Source organism: Tasmannia lanceolata, unplaced genomic scaffold (genome assembly GCF_043159265.1).
Source record: "Tasmannia lanceolata isolate RefF3 unplaced genomic scaffold, GAP_Taslan_0.1 ptg000015l, whole genome shotgun sequence".
In the NCBI taxonomy this organism is placed as follows: Eukaryota; Viridiplantae; Streptophyta; class Magnoliopsida; order Canellales; family Winteraceae; genus Tasmannia; species Tasmannia lanceolata.
The window spans coordinates 37251600-37272792 of NW_027518692.1; the positions used below are offsets into that span (position 1 = coordinate 37251600).

The 21193-nt window shown below is 38.3% G+C and overlaps 1 protein-coding gene across 6 annotated transcripts; it reads right to left on the reverse strand.

The window, feature by feature from the left end:
• Positions 1–1295: 1295 nt before the first annotated feature.
• On the reverse strand, positions 1296–14990 carry CBL10 (calcineurin B-like protein 10). 6 transcript variants are annotated; one of them, XR_013234918.1, is made up of 10 exons: positions 14842–14990; positions 14582–14753; positions 14399–14481; positions 11804–11863; positions 9653–9761; positions 9498–9550; positions 5691–5771; positions 5496–5608; positions 5240–5343; positions 1296–1655 (listed from the first exon to the last, which is right to left on the reverse strand). XR_013234918.1 is itself a non-coding variant. In XM_077355705.1 (9 exons), the coding sequence occupies exons 1-8, from the start codon at positions 14863–14865 to the stop codon at positions 5521–5523; spliced, it is 660 nt and encodes a 219-aa protein (XP_077211820.1). In that variant the 5' UTR covers positions 14866–14990; the 3' UTR covers positions 1296–1655; positions 5496–5520. The 6 variants fall into 6 exon arrangements, 5 of the variants coding, with proteins under 5 accessions (XP_077211820.1, XP_077211816.1, XP_077211818.1 ...); XM_077355705.1 differs by lacking the exon at positions 5240–5343 and having other exon boundaries at positions 5496–5598; XM_077355701.1 differs by lacking the exon at positions 5240–5343.
• Between the last annotated feature and the right edge of the window lie 6203 nt (positions 14991–21193).

The following is a 21193-nucleotide window of genomic DNA, read 5'->3' on the forward strand; positions in this document are numbered from 1 at the left end:
CGTTATCCACTTTCCTAATCCGAAGCGAGTGGGCTTCGCTAGCCACAGAAGCTCTCTTTTTAACAGTATTGTCTTATTAATTTAATTCTGAGTGGATGCTCCCTCCTGCAAAAGTGAGCCCTCAAATGGCTTTCCGCAAAATTGCCTAGCAAATTCCTTCCGAATAAGGACTAATTTTGGCAGGCATCCAAAGCGGCCATAACACCTTTCATCTACCAACCTCATCAGTCATTATAGATAGACCATAACCAGAAGTCACATAACTCCGACAATCCTAACAATCTGATCTGTCGCTTACAAGTAAGACAATAATAAAATAAGCAGCATGCTTAACATTTAACAAGCAAGATTTAGATAGTTGGATAATCCAATCAACATGATGTCTGATAGAGCCCATCTCTGGTGGGGCCTCCCATATGCACAATTCAGATCATCGTAGACATGCACCACATGTACAACGAGTTACATGGGTCTGACCCACATAATATATAATCTTCTAAACAGGGTTACTTCAAAGAAAGGGAAAAATAGGTCATTCATTGATCTAAGAAGTCCTCAGGCCACAACTAGAGAGTCCAAGTTCTGCCTCGATTACAAATGGAGGAGGAGCCAATTGTTACACCCCTACAAAACTTGGGCAATCAGAAAATAAGACAAGCCAGTATGAAATAGGAGAAACACCTATTTGGTAAGAGGATGGAGTCTAATCCTAGTAGCCCCATCTATGAAGAATGAAGTAACAAGTCATCTGAAAAAACAACTTAACTTATCCTTTATGAAGTTCACTCCCCTCTCTCAGCTCACACGGAACACTCCCTCAAATAAATCAGAAATTATTATAACGAGATTGATATTTATAAGCTCAAGATATATGAGTGTTCTAACCATGCTTCAACTAGTGATAAATCCATAAATGCCAATACAAAATAAATACACGTTCGAAAAAAGTACGTGCTCGAGCCTCATTGTCCGAGACGTCAATCTTGACTCATTTCTACTTAATTTACTTTAACCCCAGATTAGAATCTGTTCTATTTAAACGTATCCATGGATCTGATCACATAAGCAAGGAATAAGTGACGCCCAATGAATGTCTTTAACCTATGAGCACCATTAGTCTTCTAGAGACCCTACAAGATCAACTGATCGGATTATCCAGTGTCCCACATGTACAATTGATGAATGAAAAACAACCATCTGCAGCAGTGCTTCTCATTATGCACTGACTGCCCTACAAAAATCAGCTCTGCTTAGAAAACAAAAGCATTTTAAGATACAGAAAGTGAAACTATCACTGTAAGCAATACATTAGTGGGGAGATATTCTGCCACTAAAGCTACAATATATAGAATAAGAATTGGTTTTCTGTTTACTGTACACTGCAACAAAACATGATTCATAATAAGAAATACAGCAGACATCACTGATGTCTGAAACAAACCAAATTGGTTGTGGTTTTAATTGGCAGAACTGCACCATTTCAGTGACTGCAGAATAAATGGGGTTGCTTGGTTTCTGGAAGGTTCAGTTTGCTGACCATCTTGCTCCTTGATTGGACTTCATGCTCCCTCTTTCATCTATCATGCTCCCATTTGAACATTCAGTCATCAACCTCGGAGTTGAAAATAAAACTTGGAAATACCGTGGTGATGTCCCTGAATGATCATGAAGATACTATTCAAATTAGATAAGCTTAAACTATGGGGAAGTTTTGGGATATCAAGATACTATTCAAATTAGATAAGATTAAACTACAGTGAAGTTTTGGGATATAAAGCGCAAGCAGATCAGCAGTGTATGACAGATCAAAACGAAATTTTATGCGGAACATTAGCTCTCCCCAAATGAAACGGCTAAAGCTTTCCCGGTTCTGTGTGAATGCACTAGACTACTTGAAAATTTGATTTAAATCCCTGACCCATTCACTCTCTAAGGAGTACAGACAATCTGCAAGGCACACATTACCTTGTTGTAATGATCTATACTCCAACATAGAGTCCCTGTTGTAACACGTCATCAACTCCTCAGACACCACATATCTATGAGGTAATGTTTAGTATAAATGGTGAGAAAAGCTAGTCAGTAATTGGGAGTTACATTAGATGATAATGGTTGAAGTTAGAACTTTTGAATCCCCTCAAGTTACAAATCCCAGCTTAATGGTGGACAACTGCAAGAGATCAATTTGTTTGTTTTCCTCTTTCGTATTCTTTTTGGGTTTGTTTGGGTGTGTGAGTGGACTTGGGCAATACGGCAATCCATGTCAGCTCCTAACCTGCTTTACATTATTTGTTCCATAAGCTAAAAAATGTTTACTTCAATGACCAAATGGGCCTCTTTCGTATTCTTTTTGGGTTTGTTTGGGTGTGTGAGTGGACTTGGGCAATAAAGCAATCCATGTCAGCTCCTAACCTGCTTTCAATTATTTGTTCCATAAGCTAAAAAATGTTTGCTTCAATGACCAAATGGGCGGCCGAGCCTAATGGTGATTTTTCAGTGAGATCACTCTTTTCTATTCTGGAAACAGATGCGGAAGTCAGCTATCTCTTTTCTGGATTCAGTGTTTCCTGTGGACGGGCGTGCTTGAGAAGACCAATACCTAAGTAATTCTCAAAAAGAAGGGTTTTTGTCTAGCCAACAGATGCGCCCTTTGCAACCGGAAGGAGGAGACAGCATAACGCATTTTCCTCCATTGCCCTTAGGTAGCAGGTTGGGGTGGAGGTAGGGTTTGGCGGTTTGGGGGAACTTAGGTTTTTCCTTCGACTCCCAAAGAGCTCTTCTCGAGTTGGTTGAGACCCAAGCTCTCTGCTAGGACCGCTTTCATGTTGAATGTTGTCCCTTGTGCAATGTTTTGTATGGTCTGAACGAATTGAGCATGTGTTCAAAGGTGTTTGATGATCTGTAAGGTCTTCTATGGGAAACTGGTGCTCGAAGTCCTGTACGGTGACTTCTATGAGAAACTAAGTTCTTGGTGGCTAATTGGGCTCTTGGCAATGGGGTTTTAAGAGGAGTTTTTTTTTTTTTTTTTTTGATGACATAGGGTATCCCCACCCCATTTTAGGGCGGGACTAATCCCTATGAATGCATTCAATCACCCGTAAACCACGTGCATCGGGTAACTCCGAGGGGACTCGAAGTCGCGTCTATGGGGAGCAAACCATGACGCTAGTTGACATGCCAACCCCGTCCGGGTGTGTAGGAGTGTGTATTTCATATCTGTTAAGGAAATGGTGTGAGGTCCTAGTAGGACAGAAAGAAGAAATAAGAGGTCAGCTTCATGGATTCCTCGGACCAGCTGATGGATGCTCGTGGGTAACCCCGGACCAGCTGGGATTTGAGGTGTTTACAGACAGAAACGACACTACGATTACTGCAATCATCGACTTCAACATTGTTGCAAGCAAGAGCGGCATAAAGGGGGTTAAGAATATTAAGATTGAGATTTGAGGGTCTGGTAGTGGTTGAAGGGGACTCAAAATGCAGTGTGGTGGGGAGCCGAAAGGATCAAAGGACCTTGATGTTTGGGTCACACCATAAATGAGATCGTCTACATTGTAACGGAGGGCAAGCATACTTCTAGAGAAGCCAATGAGATTGCTCACTTGTTGACCAAAGATGGCGTTAGTCAAGAGTTGCTCATTCAGGGACAATCTCAGCCCCAATTGTAATTATCTTTTTTTCCTGGGTTATTTCCTGCCCTTGTGTACATTTATCCTTGTCTTTAATGAATCACATTTTCTAAAAAAAAGACCTGAATTGTGGGGTTTAACACTGAATAAAAGTCAATGTTGTAAGGATTCATTTCAACATAGTTCTATTGTACAGAAATGGGTATGCCATGACTAGTTAGCACATAAAATTCTAAAAAACATAGATAGATTCAAAGGGAATTGCTAGGCTATTTCGCAGAAAGCCATTTTGCAACTGACTTTTGCATGTGAGAACAGCCACACAGGCTCACTTTTCAACAGATTTTGTCTTATTCATTTAATTCATCTGACTTGGCTGCTCTCTCATGCGAAAGCCAGCCACGAAATGGCTTTCTGCGAAATTGCCTAGCAAATCCCAAATTCAAAGGACAAACAAAAAATAAAGAAAAGTTTAAAATCTCGATTGACATTTTTATTTTGACCAAATTGTCCATTTCATCAACTGGTCAAACATCTCTTCAAATGGAAAGAGGTCAGTCTTCCCACAAAGTATGGAGGATAGTGGTGAGTAAACCTAGGTTGAGGAATAAAGCCCTCTATGGAGTTGGTTCTAGAGGTTGGGTGAGGGAAGGCCGGAAGGGGGCATTGTAGCACAAATTTATTGTTGGGAGATATGCAGGGAGAGAGGGTTGGGATTGTAGATCTTAGCTAGAAATGTAGGCAGGGGAGCATGACATACTACTGTCATGTCAAAGTCAAGTTTTGGTAGAGGATTGACTTTAGGTGGGGAATGGGAAGAATCTTGAATTTTGGAAGATTAGTACGAAGGGGGAAGGGGCAGGCATGCTCCTTAGGGCCATGCTCTCCTGAGTCTATATTCGGTTAGGGCAAGGGGGTTTATTTGAGGGATTGTTATGAGAGTAAGAGGGTGGGGTTGTGTGGGAGTGGATCTTTAGAAGGAACTTTAAAGATGAGGATTTGAGTCTTATATGTAGAGTCACTCTTGTTCGAGGGGGCTACATGTCTTCTTTTAAGGCAATAGGCGCATTTAGGTCCTTGATCATCGAGGAGGAAACATGTTATGATGTTGCCATTCATTGTAAGTTAACTAAAAGGCTTCGGAGTGAAGAACTAACATACATAAGGGTAACTATATATCCTGGTATTTATGGAATTCATCACCGAGTCACTGACCTATTTGAGAGGAGATCCGGACATCTAGAAGACAAAGAGACTCGTTGATCTCTCATTCCTAACATTTGATTTGGTTGCTGTGAGCGAGAAAGAAATAAAAGAACCTTTGAGGACAAGTCTTTCTCTACTAGGGGTGTGTGTGTGTGTGTGTGTGTGTGTGTGTGTGTGTGTTGGGAGAGGAGGGGAGGGGGGTTAAGTCTTCTCATTTTTCTGGGGGCTTTAGTTAGGGAAGAATTTGAGGGATTTACACCCAAGGTCTTTTCAGATGGAAGAATATCACGTACGTTGTGTAGCCAAAGACAAGAAAAGTAAAAGGTGGAAGTCTGCGCCGGTTGACATTATTAAGGTTATTTTATTTTTGCTACAACTTGAACTAAAATTATAGAAACAATTACTTTAAAGAACAATGATATATAGTACTCGACCGCGTCGTGCCGAGTCGACTAGAATTTTTCTTCAGCTGCATTCCGCGCCGCATCCACGTTTTTAAACACTGCCCCTAACATGCAAAAATGGATAGCACTCAGCCCTGAGCACCACTTCCCAGGCCAAAAGCATGACCTAATTCTCATCTGACTGTATATGCAGGTGTATAACTGTAATAACTTGTAGACGTGCAAAAGTATATGCAGTTACGAAAGAAAGGCGTACTTCAAATAAGGAAGGGTCATGTTCTTCAAAAGGGAGGGATTTCGAACAACAAAATCTTTCCATTCATCTTTGCTAATTTTGTCATCCATGTCAACGTCAGCATCTGCAAATGTCTGCCCAAGGCATGAATGTAAGTATATAATATTCCAAATGTAAACAAGAACAACCTAAAGCAGAATTTGGAATAAACCTTGCCTTGTCAATGATGGCTTCAAGAAGTTCATCTGAGAGTTTCATGTCTGACTCATTCATAATAGCTATTACCATTTGCTTAACCTGAAATCAGTAAAAAATTATCCAAAATGATTTTTTTTGTGGAATGATGCATGAAAATATGAACTTTAATAATGGATGAAAGAAAATAGGATAGATTGGAGACAAGAAGATAATCCAAAAACCAACTGAAATAACCACAGGCAACAGAAAGATGCAAAGGCAATTAAGAGATTTAGAAAACAACTCAATTTTGTATTTATTTTCCTTTACTTATATCACTGATAGAGGTGATTTCAATTAAAATATGAATATCAATTTCAATTTAATCCATCAATATAGAAATTTCACAGTATCAAGTGTAATCAAATTAAACAAACAGAAAGAAAGATCGGAACAAGCCCCTTTCTCCACAAAGAAAATGTGTATCATTAATGAGAGTCCCTAGCATCTACCTTGTCCAGAAGCATTTTCTGAAACAAGGAGTTGCAAACTGACAAGAGTACGCTAAAAAAGAATAAGTACATTACTGAGGCATGGTAAACTGGATATTCTAACAGAGTCCCTGCTAACTCCATCCACTAGGATGATAAACAATTTAGACAACTGTTATATCTTTTACATCCTAATAAGAGGGCATTTTTCAGTATTCCACATGAATGCCCCAGACACCAACTGTTGAGAATGAAGTGAAAGACCCCTCCACCCCAACAACATAAACCGGTGTTTAAAAACTCGTATTCACTCAAAAACCTTGTTAATATGTGCCTCGTAACTAGGCCCTATAAGTTATGTCTGGAAACTTCTACAACAAGGTTTACGCTCTCTTCCTCTGAAGATTTGATCGAAACCCCACATTCACCCAAAATATCAGAGCGCTGGCCATCCGCTGCACCTTTTTCTGGGATGTCCATCTCCTAGTTCTTACCTCTTGCTGCACAAGTTCTCTTCCTCCTCACAAACTTCCCGATTGATTCTCTTGAGCTTGTTTTGTATGGATAGATATCTGACTTCTTCCTGTTCCATTCTCCCCTCCAATACCAGTGCTTTTGTCTTCCTTTCTGTTTAGTGCGTAGGACCTCCCCTCTCTCCTTCTCTTTTGTTTTTCTGTTGGGCCTCTATATTGTTTCTGTCATGGATCAGTCCTGTTTGATCATCCTTGGCATGGTTATTCAACACCATCGCTTCAGGACAAGCAGATACACGTCCATAGCTCCCCTTCCTCATCCTGCAAAAGGACCAGATAATCCTTGTTTGTGATTTAATTTTCAAATGCCATCAACCTCCAAATTAAAGTTCTTTCCCTTTTTCTTTAAGCATTTTGTAATCTTTTTTCTCCCCAAGCTCGTGATTACTGCTCTGATCCCATGAGCTTTAAAAATGCCTTCCCTGTCCTTTGCTCCTGTATGATCTAATTGGCATGCACCCAGGAGGTCTGACATTTCTGTCGCCAAGCTTTGTCTCCTCCGCAAAAAGACTTCATGCTCTCAAGAGTAGTTAGAGGTTTCCCATCACTCTGACGGGTGATGCTTCCTCCAAGTGGACCCATGGTGATCTTCACAGAGATAGCAAGTCGTCTGGTGCATTGTCACTACAGGGTTAAGACCCCGTGATTACCCAACTCTCAAACTTATGCCTCCATACAATCCGTGGATCACCATGTGACACCACATCCACATGTTCGACAACCCGCCACCAACTCTATATTCTTTGGCCTTTTCACCATTTTGTATACCAAATAGATGTCAGCATGGGAAGACCCTCCGTTACTCTTTTAGGCATAATCACATGCTCGTTGCACTCGCAAACAACCCACTGTGAACCACTTTCCCTCTATGCATACAATTGTGAAGTGGGCCCCAATCTTCAATAAAAACCTAGCCCAAGCAAACTCCAGGTTCTGTTCCTCTCCACTTTAATACAGAACAGAATACAAACCCATGGCCGTTTCGTCCCATGAATGAAGTGAGATGGACAGAATTAGATCAAAATCAAGGTAGCTACCCATATAGTAGACATTGTCAGATTTTGATGATGCTGTCTGGCCGCATAGTAGACATTCTACTGTTGTTTTTAGTCTCTTTGTAAGTAATTAATCCAATGAAAATTCAGTAAACACAGTTGATAGCATCATACCAAATTTAATAGTTCCATAATGACTGGATATAGTAGACTTTCTGAAGCATCGGAACGTGCATTCTAAGGTCTTTGATGGTATTTCTACTCGGGATATTATTAATGACTGGATATGGATAAGAGAAGATTTTACCACGGCCCCATGATGTTTGGACTTTGGGTTGCTGGTCCTGCGGGATGGAATAAATTAAATTTCAACAGCAGCAGCAAAGTACATCAGGAAGACAATGCTGAGATCGGTAAAGCTGGCAGAGGGACTATGTACGATTCACATACAGGTCGTTGCAAAGACAGTGATGCGTCGGAGGCTTAGAGTGGCATTAAGCAACTAGTCTCTTTTAATCATTATAAGATTAGGTTGAAGCCTTGTCATAAAAAACAAGATTAGGTTGAAGCCTTGTCATAAAAAACAAGATTAGGTTGAAGCCTTGAAGGTGACTCCCTCAATCCTATTAAGTGGCTTAGAGATGAATATTCTTGCATCTATAGGAGTCTCTAGATGGCATGAGATATGGCTGAGATGTAGTTTTACTCATTTTTAGCCGTTCGCCTTTGGTTGGATTTTAGCCAGACTTCAGTATCCTCTTTTCTTATTTTAATGAATTACATGCTAAAAAAGCATAAGTGTCGTTAATACTCCATCAAGCCATTGCTCAATGAAGATATGAAGCAGTTTAAAAGTTGATTGTCATAATTTCTAGAGCAATTCTATCGAGGAATTGTCTCTCTTCCTCCTGTTACAACAAAATGCCAGATTGCGTATCTGTTCAATATGATCATCACCACCAGCCACCACAAATTCCTTCTTAGTACTAAATGATCAAAGTTGCAGCGAAATCAGTAAAGAAGTTTCCTAGTTGTGTTAAGCTATCTTAGGTATAGTTATCCTTTCTTTGTACGCCATAGATGCACATATGGGGTATTATATATACGTCATTTTTATTCTTCTCATTCTCAAAATGCCAGCAAGTATGGTTTTACAATATTTTCCAGACAAAATCAATGTTCTCAAGGAAAAAAGGCAGGGATTTCATACCAGAATATAAAGCATTTGAACGTGCAGAAGGCTCCAAAAGTGTCATACACATACCAATATTCTATGCATATCAGATACATACGTGAAGGTCCACACTAGAGGTATCCAAATAACAAAGAATACAAAAGAATAAAAAAACTAGTAAGTCCTAATATAGGCCTATATATAGGCTACTGATATTGGCACTACAATGTTTTAATAATTGCACAAACTGAGCTTGCTTGTCTTTCTTTTTTAATTGACTTTTGAGAGCTTTTTGGGAACTGCAATAACCTTTGACAGCTGTTTAAATAATAAAAGACAAGATGAGTCGGTGCAATTAACAAAACATGGCAGTCCCAATATCAGTAGCCTATATTTTATGGGAAATACTCTTTTTGAAGCATCAAAACCATGATGTTGCAACCTTAATGGTGTCCAACAAATTATTTCAGTAAGGCAGAGGCTTGTTCAATACCAGAATGATCAAAAAACCATGCCAAAAGAGGAGAAAGTACAGAAAATCAACCACCAGCTTACAAAGTATCCTTCAAAACATATACTTTAACCACACTATTCATGTTAGAATTGCCATATGCCACAACATTGAGTTCCGGTGTAGAAGTTAAGACACTCACTTCTTCACGTTCAATATACCCAGTTTGTCTCAGATCATACAACCTAAATGCAACTGCAGGAGATAAACAGAAAAATAAGAGAACATGCCTACCAACAAGATGTATTTTGGATAAGCACATAATACGAAATGGATCCCTCCACCCTTAAATCTTACAATTAATTTTGTCCTCGACAGGTGCATAAGGATGGAAGACGCTCAAAGCATGGACGAACTCCTCAAATTCGATAACACCATTTTGCTTTTCATCAAAAAGATCAAAAACCTATATGACACCAGTTAAAATAAATACATCAAACCATATGACTGAAGCCCAACCTAAGCAAATGATCACTCAGCTAATAACCCCCTGATTACACACCAAGTAAAGGAACAACTTAACTAGTATATATTCAACTAGAAATAAATTAAAAGATGCAAAATAACAAGGAAGAATTTTAGCTTGTTAAGGAGATGAAATAAAAACCCAAAGAGGGCCCACCTTAAGTGACTAATATAATTAGAAAAATTACACATAATGAAAGGGGAAAACACCAAACTGCCCATGTACATATAAAACCCATAAAAAGTGATAAAAAAAGAGGAACTGATATACAATGACACTAATTCCACTACACTCCCCCTCAAGCTGGTTCGTAGATCTCACACACGTCCAGCTTGTCCAGCACGTGATGAAAGGTTGTTTCTTTTATAACGATATTGGTCAATTGGGAAGTAGATTGAATAAATGGGGTCGTAATTGGATATCACCTGCTCATGAACAAAGTGACAATCAACATTGATATGCTTTGTTTTTTCATGAAACATTGGACTGGAAGCAATATGAATGGTAGTCCGATTGCCACAATGGAGCTTCGTAAGAGTAGAAACCGCAACTCCCATCTCAGTTAGGAGTGAGCGTAGCCACATTAACTTGCTACATGCATGAACCATGGACCTATATTCAGCTTCCGTTTATGATCTAGCCACCACTGAATGCTTCTTACTCTTCCATGTTACTAAGTTACCTCCTACAAATGTGCAGTACCTGCTAGTTGATTTTTTGTCAGTTGGAAATCCTGGCGAATCAGCATTACAATAGCCTGTCACCACTAGATATCCATGATTCATGTATAATAGACCTTTCCCCAGGGAAGTGATATTGCACATTTGCACTATATGGAGAGCCACATCCCAATGATGGAAGCATGGGGAATGCATGAATTTTCTGATCAGACTCACAGTATAGGCAATATCTGACCTTATAAGGTTAAATAGATCAGCCTACCAACTAGATGATGATACTTAGAAGTGATGTGTAATTCTAATAGAATTTTGGAAGAAATTCAAATAATTCTCTCCTTTTCTCTTCTGCTATATATATATATATATATATATAATTTTTAATTTTTAAAATTTTATTTTATTTAAAAATTACCCAATCCTCGAATCCTACTTTTTGGGGTTTGTCAAATCCGACACCTCGAATCTGTGTCGGATCCCGACACGCGAATCTGAATCCATGCAACACAGCTTACGGGCTTCATCTGGCATGACAATATACCCTAAGTATGCAACCAGAAGCCAAACTCCTGAGGCTTGCAACAGGCCAAATGTTGGCCCTTAGAGCTCAACCAACCCAAAAAATGCAATTAAAGGAATTGTCACATGAACAAAAAATCATCAAGGCCTTCATTCTTTTACATTGTCTGCACAAATATCATATGCACGGTTTTGTAATGCCCCACAACTACCCTAGGGTTAAGATCCTATCAAGGACCAGATCTTCTTTTCTTTTTTTTGAAATGGTATCAAGGACCAGATCTTAGATGTTAGATGGCCTCTTAATGAACCTTCTATGGGGTTACTAAACCAATCACGAAACATCTATGTTGCACAAATATGGGTACGAGTGATAGAATATGATAAAGTATGGGTGCCGCTCTTCACACACACGCGCGCTCTTCACACACACACACACACACACACACACAATAAATCGTAAAGATAGAATGATTTTATACAATAATAGGACATTAATGGGCTATAATGGAAATTTTAAGTTCATATAAATGCAATATTACATTTTTTTACACAAAATCATTCAATCAAAAAGAGTAGATCTTAATGCTGGTAACTTCATCGAAATGAAATTAAGAAACAAAAAAAGGAAAGAAAACGACAAGAATACTGCATTGGAGCCCATGGAATGCCAGAACCATACCCATGAAGCTTTTCTGCATGCCATAATACTTCTCTAAGTGCATTAAGTCAATTGAAGGTTTTTTCAATAAAGAAGTGAAGGATAAATTGTTGCAATGCACTTACTCTATCAAGAAAAAGGTTCTCGCCAGATGGAGTCATGAATAGCGCCAGTTGAAGCTCTTCCTACAAAATAAAAGATAAAAACATGGACATGAAGAAAGGATACCGTCAGCTCTCAATTAAGGCACAAACTGCCACAAGAGCTAGACCATACTACATTGGCTACGATCAGTTAAAATGTTTATTAGAACAATTAGTGTGAAAATCAATGATTCTAACCCAAGGCAATAGTCATTCCCAAAATCTGAACATTTTAACTGTTGATTACTTGCAAAAAAAATTCTTCTACTGTTAAGGAGTCCATAGATGTTTGATGCTCATAAATCGTATACATCAAAATCAAGCATTTCGTGTTAGGGTGATGGAATCTTAAATTTTGAAATAATTATCATTTGTGTGTATGTCATTTGCTATCTTTCTTGTTTTCTTTTACAATTACAGAGATAATCACCACGTAGATCTGAACGAGTCGCACATACACCCTAGTACATGTTCCTCAATGCTGAGGACATCCTAGAAGGGCAAGGGACTGCGTGCCATTTTTTATTGGTTGTCTTACTCTCCATGAGATTCGTAGTTGCATTACTTATAACTTTCTTGTTTGTAGACAAAGCAGATTCGGAATTGTCTTTCATTCCAAGGCATAACTTGTATCCATGCGCTTCATATTAGCCTGAGGCTTGATCGAAATAATAATAGCCCATACTATGTTCAATCGTCGAGATTGATGGATTCAATCCAATCGATCTTAGGAAAGATTAGAATCGATAAATCAAAAAACTCCTTCAAATATTTATTTGAACGCTCAATGAGTGGTTGGGTTAAGGATAGGCAAGGGATGACAAACAGATTAATGAACAATTCCCTCTTTTGTGGGTGCTCCACAAACGAGACCTTTGGAGCCTCTTGGCCTCGAGATCCATCTGCCATGTCCTAGATCAAACCTTGCTCTAATACTACATGATATAATCTGACTGTCTTAAAAGAAAAAAAAAAGATGAGAAATGATTGAATGATTCGAGTCTCGTTTGCGGAGCAAGGTTTGATCTAGGACATGGCAGATGGAACTCGAGGCCAAGAGGCTCCAAAGGTGAATCAAATCAAATATGGAGCAAACAAATGTAGTAAAACATTGCTTGGAGAGATAGTTGCATTCCTAAACAATGGAGAAAGTGGCTACCATGAGCCGAAAGGTGGTCCAATGCCTCACCATTCAAAAAAAGGTGGTCCAACACCGCTTTTCATTTGGCTACCAGGATGATGCTACAGGGCAGTGTATGGCCGACTCTCTCCATCCATCAACAACTACTCTTGGTGTGAGATTTATTCATGATGTCGATATGGAGATGAGGGCATGTGACAAGTTATTGCAGCAACTCAAAAAAAATATCCATGCTACCCATCTCCGAATGAAACAACTGGCTGATAAACATCGAACAAAACTTGATTTTCAGAAAGGAGATATTGTGTTTTTATGTCTTCAGGCTTATCGGCAAACGTCATTAGCAATAAGAGGAACAATGAAGTCATCACCAAGGTTTTATGGACCCTTTAAAATTGTGCAACTTGTCAGAACAGTGGCATAAAAATTAGATACCCTAATAAGTTTGTTGATTCGCCTTTTCGTGTATATTGTCTAAAGAAGAAGCTTGATCAACATGTCGTAGCACAAAACAATCTCCTTCCTACAATTGATGCAGGCTCGATAAATTCAACAGCAAGCCTTTTAAATCAATGAATGGTAAAGTGATACAATAGAGCTGTTACTGAACCATTCAAAAAAAATAGAGATTTTACTGCAGTTATTGTGTAGTGAATTGGCATGTCAGTCAAAGAAGCCATATGGGAGAAGGCAGTGGGAGCCCCAGGGACCAAAATAGTCAAATTAAAGCCAAGGAGAAAGAAATAAGGAAACAAGGAAGAGACAAATGCCCCTTCATGGGGGTAGAAAATCAAGCATCTCAAAATTGGCCCTCTTTACCCAATAGCTAGCCAACCGATCAGCATTGATATTTGCCGACCGCCTAATATGCTGGAACTTTTGGCTTCCTCTATAAGTTGCAGGATGAAGATGGATTTCCAACCTTGAGAACAAGGTTGCTTAACACATAGTTAATCTTCTATCTTTGTTGTCATCTTTTCTTTACAATTAGGGGATTTGGGACAGAATTGTAGGGGATTGGGGGCATGTATCATGGCTAATTAGTAAGGATTGACTGTGGTTGAGGATAGGTAAGGGATGAAAAACTCTCTCTTTCTCATCTCGAATTGGGTCAGCTCTGTCATTTCTGAATCATTGTCTTCATTTTTTTTATTCTTTAGAACAGTCTGCTGATATCATGCCAACACCTAAATACGATCTAAAAGACACCCAGTTCAAGAATCTGATACAGAACTCTTCCATTCATTGATAAAAATTTTAAAAAAAATCGCATCGGAACTCAAAAACCAAGAAGATCAAGAACATCGCACCGGTAAAAGAAAAATGTAACTAACGCGATCCATAATCATACCAAAAAAGCGAAATATCTGCAAATCATTTTTTATTTTTATTTTTTTTAAAAAGAAACAGAAATCTCGGGAAAAAAAAATCTGTACCTTGTGTATGAGGCCATCATCGATAATGGAGCTACTGAGTTTCTTGAAAAGCTCATACAGAGCCTCAACTTCGTTAACGTTGACTGAAAAACACAAGAGAAAAGATAATATCCATAAGAAGAGATTAAAAGAAGGAAGTAAAATAAAAAAGAGAAAAAAAACTAGGGCAAAAGTAGGTATTACAGGGAGAATCATGGGAAAGGCTAACGAGATCCTTGAAATTTTGGGGGCGACGCTTTTGGCGTGGGTGATGATCGAAGCAATTTGTTATGGCGAAGATCAGAACTTCAACAATGGCGATTAAAGGCATAAATGCAGCACAGAGGCGCTCTCCGATCGACAAAGAGCTAGATCTCTGATAACCAATGGAGAAATGAGAAGATGTGAAGAGAGTAAAAGGGGGAACGTTAGAAGGATTTTAGTTGTTTTTTAGGTTTAATTACCAGATAGTTGTTAGTAGAATCCATTTCCCTCTACAGTTGTTCCAGAGAGAGAGAGAGAGAAAGAGAAAGAGAAAGAGAGAGAAGGAAGAATATGAGGAACAAACACCTCCATTTTCGTGATCTCGCTTCAAATAAACGAGGGCACTGGTTTAGTGTCCCGCGAGGCACTCCAAATTACATGATTTATTGTTGGAAAGGGAAATGATATTTTCCAGAGTTTTTATATGATGAAAGGCCTTGTAGTCCATTATTTTTATAAAAAGTACACTATGGCCTGATTATCCAAACCGTCCATTAGATGGGCCCAAAAATTATTTCCATAGGTTGATCCTAACCCTCCGATCTATAGAAGGACTGCACATTAGAGCGTGGATCCTAACCCTCTGGAGATTGGATGGTTAGATCATCAACCTATGGAAATGATTTTTAGGGCACAGCCCCCATCTAATGGACGGTTTAGATTATACTATGGTGTGGACTGTACAGTACTTTTTGAAAAATAATGGACCTCGACTGTGACCTTATGAGTCATCTCGTGAAAAAATGCCTTTTAAAACAGCATTTTGCTAACTATGGGACCACGACTATGACCATATGAGTCAATTCGTGATGATCTATGAGATCAACGGTTTCGATTGCCTTCGTTTAGGGTTTTGCCGAGAAAAGAAGATTACGTGTTTGATGTGAGTTCGACACGGGACAAAGACCATCTGACTCAACTCATGATGATCAACAAGATCAACGGTCTCGATTGCACATAGGGCACCCAAAAATTAATTCTTGGCATTGGTGGAGGTGAGTGCAAATGGACGGCTGTGATCTCCAATGGTTATGTGCACACCACATCGCCTGTAGGCCCCACAGGATGTGGGCTCAAATTTGAACTCAAATATATCGAATAATCCTAACGGTCCAATTTTCAATTTATAAATCAATGAGCACCATACGGAGGAGACGCTACAGAAAATGGTAGTTCGCGGAGCATCTGCAACGTAAAACCCTTTCGTCGGTGCGTGTACCATAAAAAACTATAGGGCAAATGCTTAGCCACTAATAAGGGTTATTTCAACAATTTAAAAAAGTCACTTTTACACTCTTTCCTAAGATTCACTTATTGGGCCCCAATTCTACCTCAATCTTTCCTAAGAACGGATCCCTCGTCAATATTCTCATTTCATAAGATTCTCTTTCTTTCTCTCCCAAACTCATGTTTGTCCCTTGTCACTTTGATTAACTAATAATAACCATCACAACTTTGAAAAGTACCACTAGTTGAAACCATGGTTTAAAATTTCGGTTTTGGTAACTGTTTCGGACATTCGGAAAACCGAAATTTCGGTCGAAATTTGGTACTCCTGTTCGAAATTTTGTAAAGTTTTTTTTTTAAAATAAAAATTGCATTTTCTCGAAATTTTGGACCGAAATTACCAAAATTACCGAAATTTGGTAAATGGCGAAATATTTAATTTCGCCGGATACCGGTTTCAGTCCCCACCGAAATTAATTTCGGATTTCAGTCGAAATTTAGAGCAGGCACGTTGCTATTGAAAATACAAGGGAGGCCACCTAATCCACCTATGTGGGAGCATTACACGACTTCATTCTTGTAGCTACATTTTAAGTTATAATATCTTTTCATGGATAAATTTAGGGGATGTTTGCATATATGGGAAAGAAAATTTTAGAAAGTATTGTTTTTCATAGAAAAAGTATTCAATCAAAAAAAATCCAAAGTCTAGCCTATTTATAGTTTTCCTTGAAAAATACAAGATTTTTTTTACTTTGAAAAAAATTCTAAAAAAATATGAAACACCAAATATTTAAGAAGACGAAGAAGAAGAAAAAATAATATCATAATTTTGTGTGGTCTCCGGTATATCGCTTATGATTAGTTATGCTATGTAGATCAAGGAAACATTCCTTTTTCAAAGACTTACTATATGTTAGAATATATTAGTTCTGATATATTTTAACGATATCAAAATTTGGGCGATAGTAAATACGGACCCCTTTAACTTGAATTATGTGGCAGACTTTAACGCCACGTTTAGAGGGGTACGAATTATCCTAGCGGGTAAGAATTTTTCATTGCCCTAAAATTTTTATTTCTATTGACCTGGAAGCAAAACCCGTAGCATTATTGATACTACTAAATTAAATCCCAATATATACCCTTTTACTAACTTATCGTAGTGTAATTCTTACGGCATGATATTGAGTAAACGAAGTTTTTTAATTCCCTTGATAAAACATGTGAGATGATTATGATCTATTTATATGAAGTAGAAAATGTAATTGAGGAGCGAAGAATTAGTTAGAATTTTTTTAAATTTTGTTCATCTTCGAGTCCCGATTTTCTCTAATATTTTGAATGTTTTGTGGTTTGTCGACTAACCATCTCTTGCAAACATTTCTCATGTTTTTCTCCGTCAATAAATGCTCACTAGTATTAAAAAAGGAATTATAAATAAATGGATGTGACCATCGATCATTATTTAGGATTCTACAAAAAAAAAAAAAAAAAAAAAAAGAAGCTACATTGTTAATTTATGTAGTCCTTTTATCTTACCTGTGGGGTGTTCTTTAAGGATGGGACCAACAACGAGTGGGTCGTCGGACGAAGGTTGCAACTTGGGTCCATTTTTTCGGAATTCAGGTTGAGCTTTTCTACCATAAAATGGTATCAGATTTGGGTTGATTCTAATTCATTTTTTAGCAAAAGCACAGCCCAATGCAACTAGGGTTGCATCGTTTGGGTCGTCTCGTGATGTTCTACACATGACTACATATCTACTACAATAAGCTGGGATGAAAAGAAGAGAGTTTTTTCGATTTTTTTTAAAAAATACGCGAGAATCATACGTCACATTTCTTGACTTTTTTGAACAAATGCACCCATTCAACTCATATAATTTCAATCCTACCTAGGGGTGTAAACGAGCCGAGCCGAGCCGAGCTTGGCCAGGCTCGGCTCGGCTCGTCTCGTTAAGCTCAAAGGCTCGGCTCGGGCTCGGTTCGGTCAGGCTCGGCCGGGCTCGCGAGCTTGGGTTATAAAGTTTCACACATGGGGAAGGTTGCTAGCAAAAGTAAGAAAAAAAAAAGTAATCACTACAAACAAAAAGTAAAATAGCTGAATTTATAAAGTTTAAAATGAAAAATTACCAAGAAAAGGTAGTAAGTTATGACAATTAAGAAAAAAAATACCAAAAAAGGTTAAAAGTTATGACAATTACGGGAAAAAATTAATTTCCAATTTTTCACAACCCTTTGATACGCACCCTCAGTACGTTTTTGCAGATGATGTTGACATGACATACGCACCCTCAGTACGTTTTTGCAGATGATGTTGACATGACGAGCCTTAACGAGCCGAGCCTAGCCTAACTCGGGCTCGGCTCGGCTCATTAAGGATTCGAGCCGAGCTCGAGCGAGCTTCCGAGCCCGAGCCAAAATTGACACCCTTAATCCTACGCCCCCCCCCCCTCTTTATGCTTTTAACAAAGGCACCCATTAAATCATATAATTTCAATCCTACTCCTCATTTATGCTTTTAATGAAGGCACCCATTAAATCCATATAATTTCGATCTTACCCCCCTCCTTTATGGTTTTTTAATTAAAAAACTATAGGGTGATCTTGACCATCCGATTTAAGATAAGAGGAATTATGGAAACATCTATCGATTGGAGGGCTAGGATCGGCCTATGGAAATGATTTTTGGGGCACAACCTATTTATGTTGTGTTCCATCACATGGACGGTTTGGATCAACCTATCACGTGGTCCGTAGAGTTCTCTCTCGGCCCGTGCATCGCACGGGTGTTTTCCCGGTCGTTCTCTATATAATTATGTGGGTGCCTTTGTTTTCCTGGTCGTTCCCTTAGGACCCAAAAATTGTTGTTTATATTTGATCATTAGAGCCACTTTTTTCCTGGTCGTTCTCTATATAATTATGTGGAGCCTTAAAAGAGATAAGGTACCAATCTTTTGGCGTCATGTCACTGGTTCCCATGATTCTCTTTCTATCTTTACCTACGCTATGTGGGCCCCTTATCACTTTGATTATCTAATAATAATCATCAAGTTGTTGATCTCTTATTAGATATAATTTCCTTTGCATGAATTTAGTTTAAAGATAATTCAATAATGAAAACTATCTTTTCCTTAAAATAGAAACTTATCTTCTTTTCCCGATACTTGCCATTGAATTTCAAATTACATATGTTTAGAATGGTAAACTGAGCAAATTTAAACAACAGGATGGAGAAACAATAGTAAGGTGAAAATTCAAATAATCTGAGAAAAGCAGGAATATATATTGAAAGTAAAATCAGATTTTCATCAATTCTCTAGTTAAATGAACTCGCAATAGATAGTTAACAGACTTTGAGATAATCAAAACTGCTTAGGCCTTGTTTGTTTTGGATTTTAAATTTGAGTCCAATAATTAGTTTTGGACTCACAGGTGGTTATAAATATTAAGTTTTGTACTCGCAGTCGGTAAATTAGGCCTTGTTTGGATGCATGAATTTTTTGGAAAATTTTGGAAAGGAAAATTATTTTCTAAATTATTTAACTTTTTTTACACAAAAAAGAAAGAAAGAAGATGAAGTGAACCAACACTAATCATATCATTTCCATCTAAATCGTAGAAAGAAAGAAAAAATCAATGGAAAACAAATTTCTTGCAGTCCAAACAGGCCCTTAAAAAAAAATGGAGTTTTTTTTCCTGCAAAGAAGTCTTCTACTTTGCTTTATTTGCAAAGGGAGTCTTCTAGTTTGACAATTTGCAAATAGGAGGAAATCTTTTGCTTTGTTTTAACTGCAAAAAGAGTCTTCTAGTTTGACAAATGGCAAATAGAATCATCACATCTAAGGGAAATCTGCAAATCAAGTCATGCCATCGATTTGTGACAGAAATACCCATGGTATATGTTTTTGCTGATAATAAAAAGACCAAAATGTCATTACGAGTGAACAGATGAAAATTAGCTTGTAAAAAGACCAAAATGTCTTGTATGTGAAAAGATGAAAATTACCTTACAAAAAGACCGAAATACCCACGAGACCAGTGATACGTTTTGAATGAGGGTGTGGAAATATCATTTCTAAATACACTAGGATTCTTGGCTCATGCCATGCAAGGGTGTAAAAAAATGTACCCACTCCATCAAACAATGAGGTGTAAAATTGTGGGCCCCACTTTTATATGGGTGTAAAAAAAAATGCACCCACCCTGTCAAACCACGAGGTGTAAAATGGTGGGCCCCACCTTATACATGGGCTCGGTGGATATCCTGGGACCCACTCCATCAAAACATGAAGCAAAATGGTGGGCTCCACCCGATGGATGGGTTTAACTGTTTAAGTTGGGTTAGGGGTATCCACCATATCAAAGCATATTATTAAGCATCACGGGATTTTGGTCTTTTTAAAGTTTATCTTTGTCTTGGGAAGTGATATATTCGCCCCTTTTGATTACCTGGGACAGCTAGGGCCAGTGCACGTGGCAATCTGCCCCGTTGATTATCTGAACTCATTGATACACTGCTGTTGGTTGTCTGAAGTAATCAAAAGGGCCGGATATATCTTTTCGCTTATAAGTACGCTAGTAAGACCCGACGTGCGATGCACGACACGGCAAAAAAAAGGAATATGATACAAAAAAAAGTTAAAAATATGTAGAAACAATAAGCAAAAAAGTATGCATAACCACTTACCAAGTAATGAAAAAAATACAAAAGAAAAAGTTTTATAGGCCGACAAAGAACTTTACGGACCACAGTATAGGTTGATCCAAACCATTGATGTAATGGAACACAACATCAATCGGTTGTGTCCGTGAAATCATTTACATAGGCTGATCCTAGCCCTCCAATCGATGCACATGCAGACAAAGAACTGTACGAACCACATTATAGGTTGATCCAAACCGTCCATGTGATGGCACACAACATCAATCGGTTGTGCTCGTAATGTCATTTCCATAGGCTGATCATAGCCCTCCAATCGATCGAGGTTTCCATAATTGTTGTTCATCTTCAGGTGCCTGGAATCCGTCAATATTTTGCAAGTTGTCCCGCATGGGTAATATTAAGTAGTTTTTTTCATCATTGTCATATGTCTATGCCTCTTCTTGGTAGTTTATTCCGTAATTGTCATATGCAGGTACTTTTTTCTTCATTGTCATATCAGGTATCCCGTGTTGGTACGTTTCGTATCAAATGACAAATCAATTGACGAATTTACCCTCAAATAATTTCTCAAAGATATAGATGTTAGATAGCACCCAAGGGGTTAATGATGAAAGAGTAATTCTCACGTGTAAAGGTGATATGGATTTGAGGGCCCCA

Bases quoted from the DNA above. Each gene is read 5' to 3' on its own strand.
- CBL10 (XM_077355701.1), bottom strand. From the start codon at position 14,865: ATGGATTCTACTAACAACTATCTG. The intron at 11,864-14,398 runs GTACAGATTTTT...TTTATTTTGTAG, and splicing joins ATGATGGCCTCATACACAAG to GAAGAGCTTCAACTGGCGCT. The intron at 9,762-11,803 runs GTAAGTGCATTG...GGTGTCATATAG, and splicing joins AGAACCTTTTTCTTGATAGA to GTTTTTGATCTTTTTGATGA.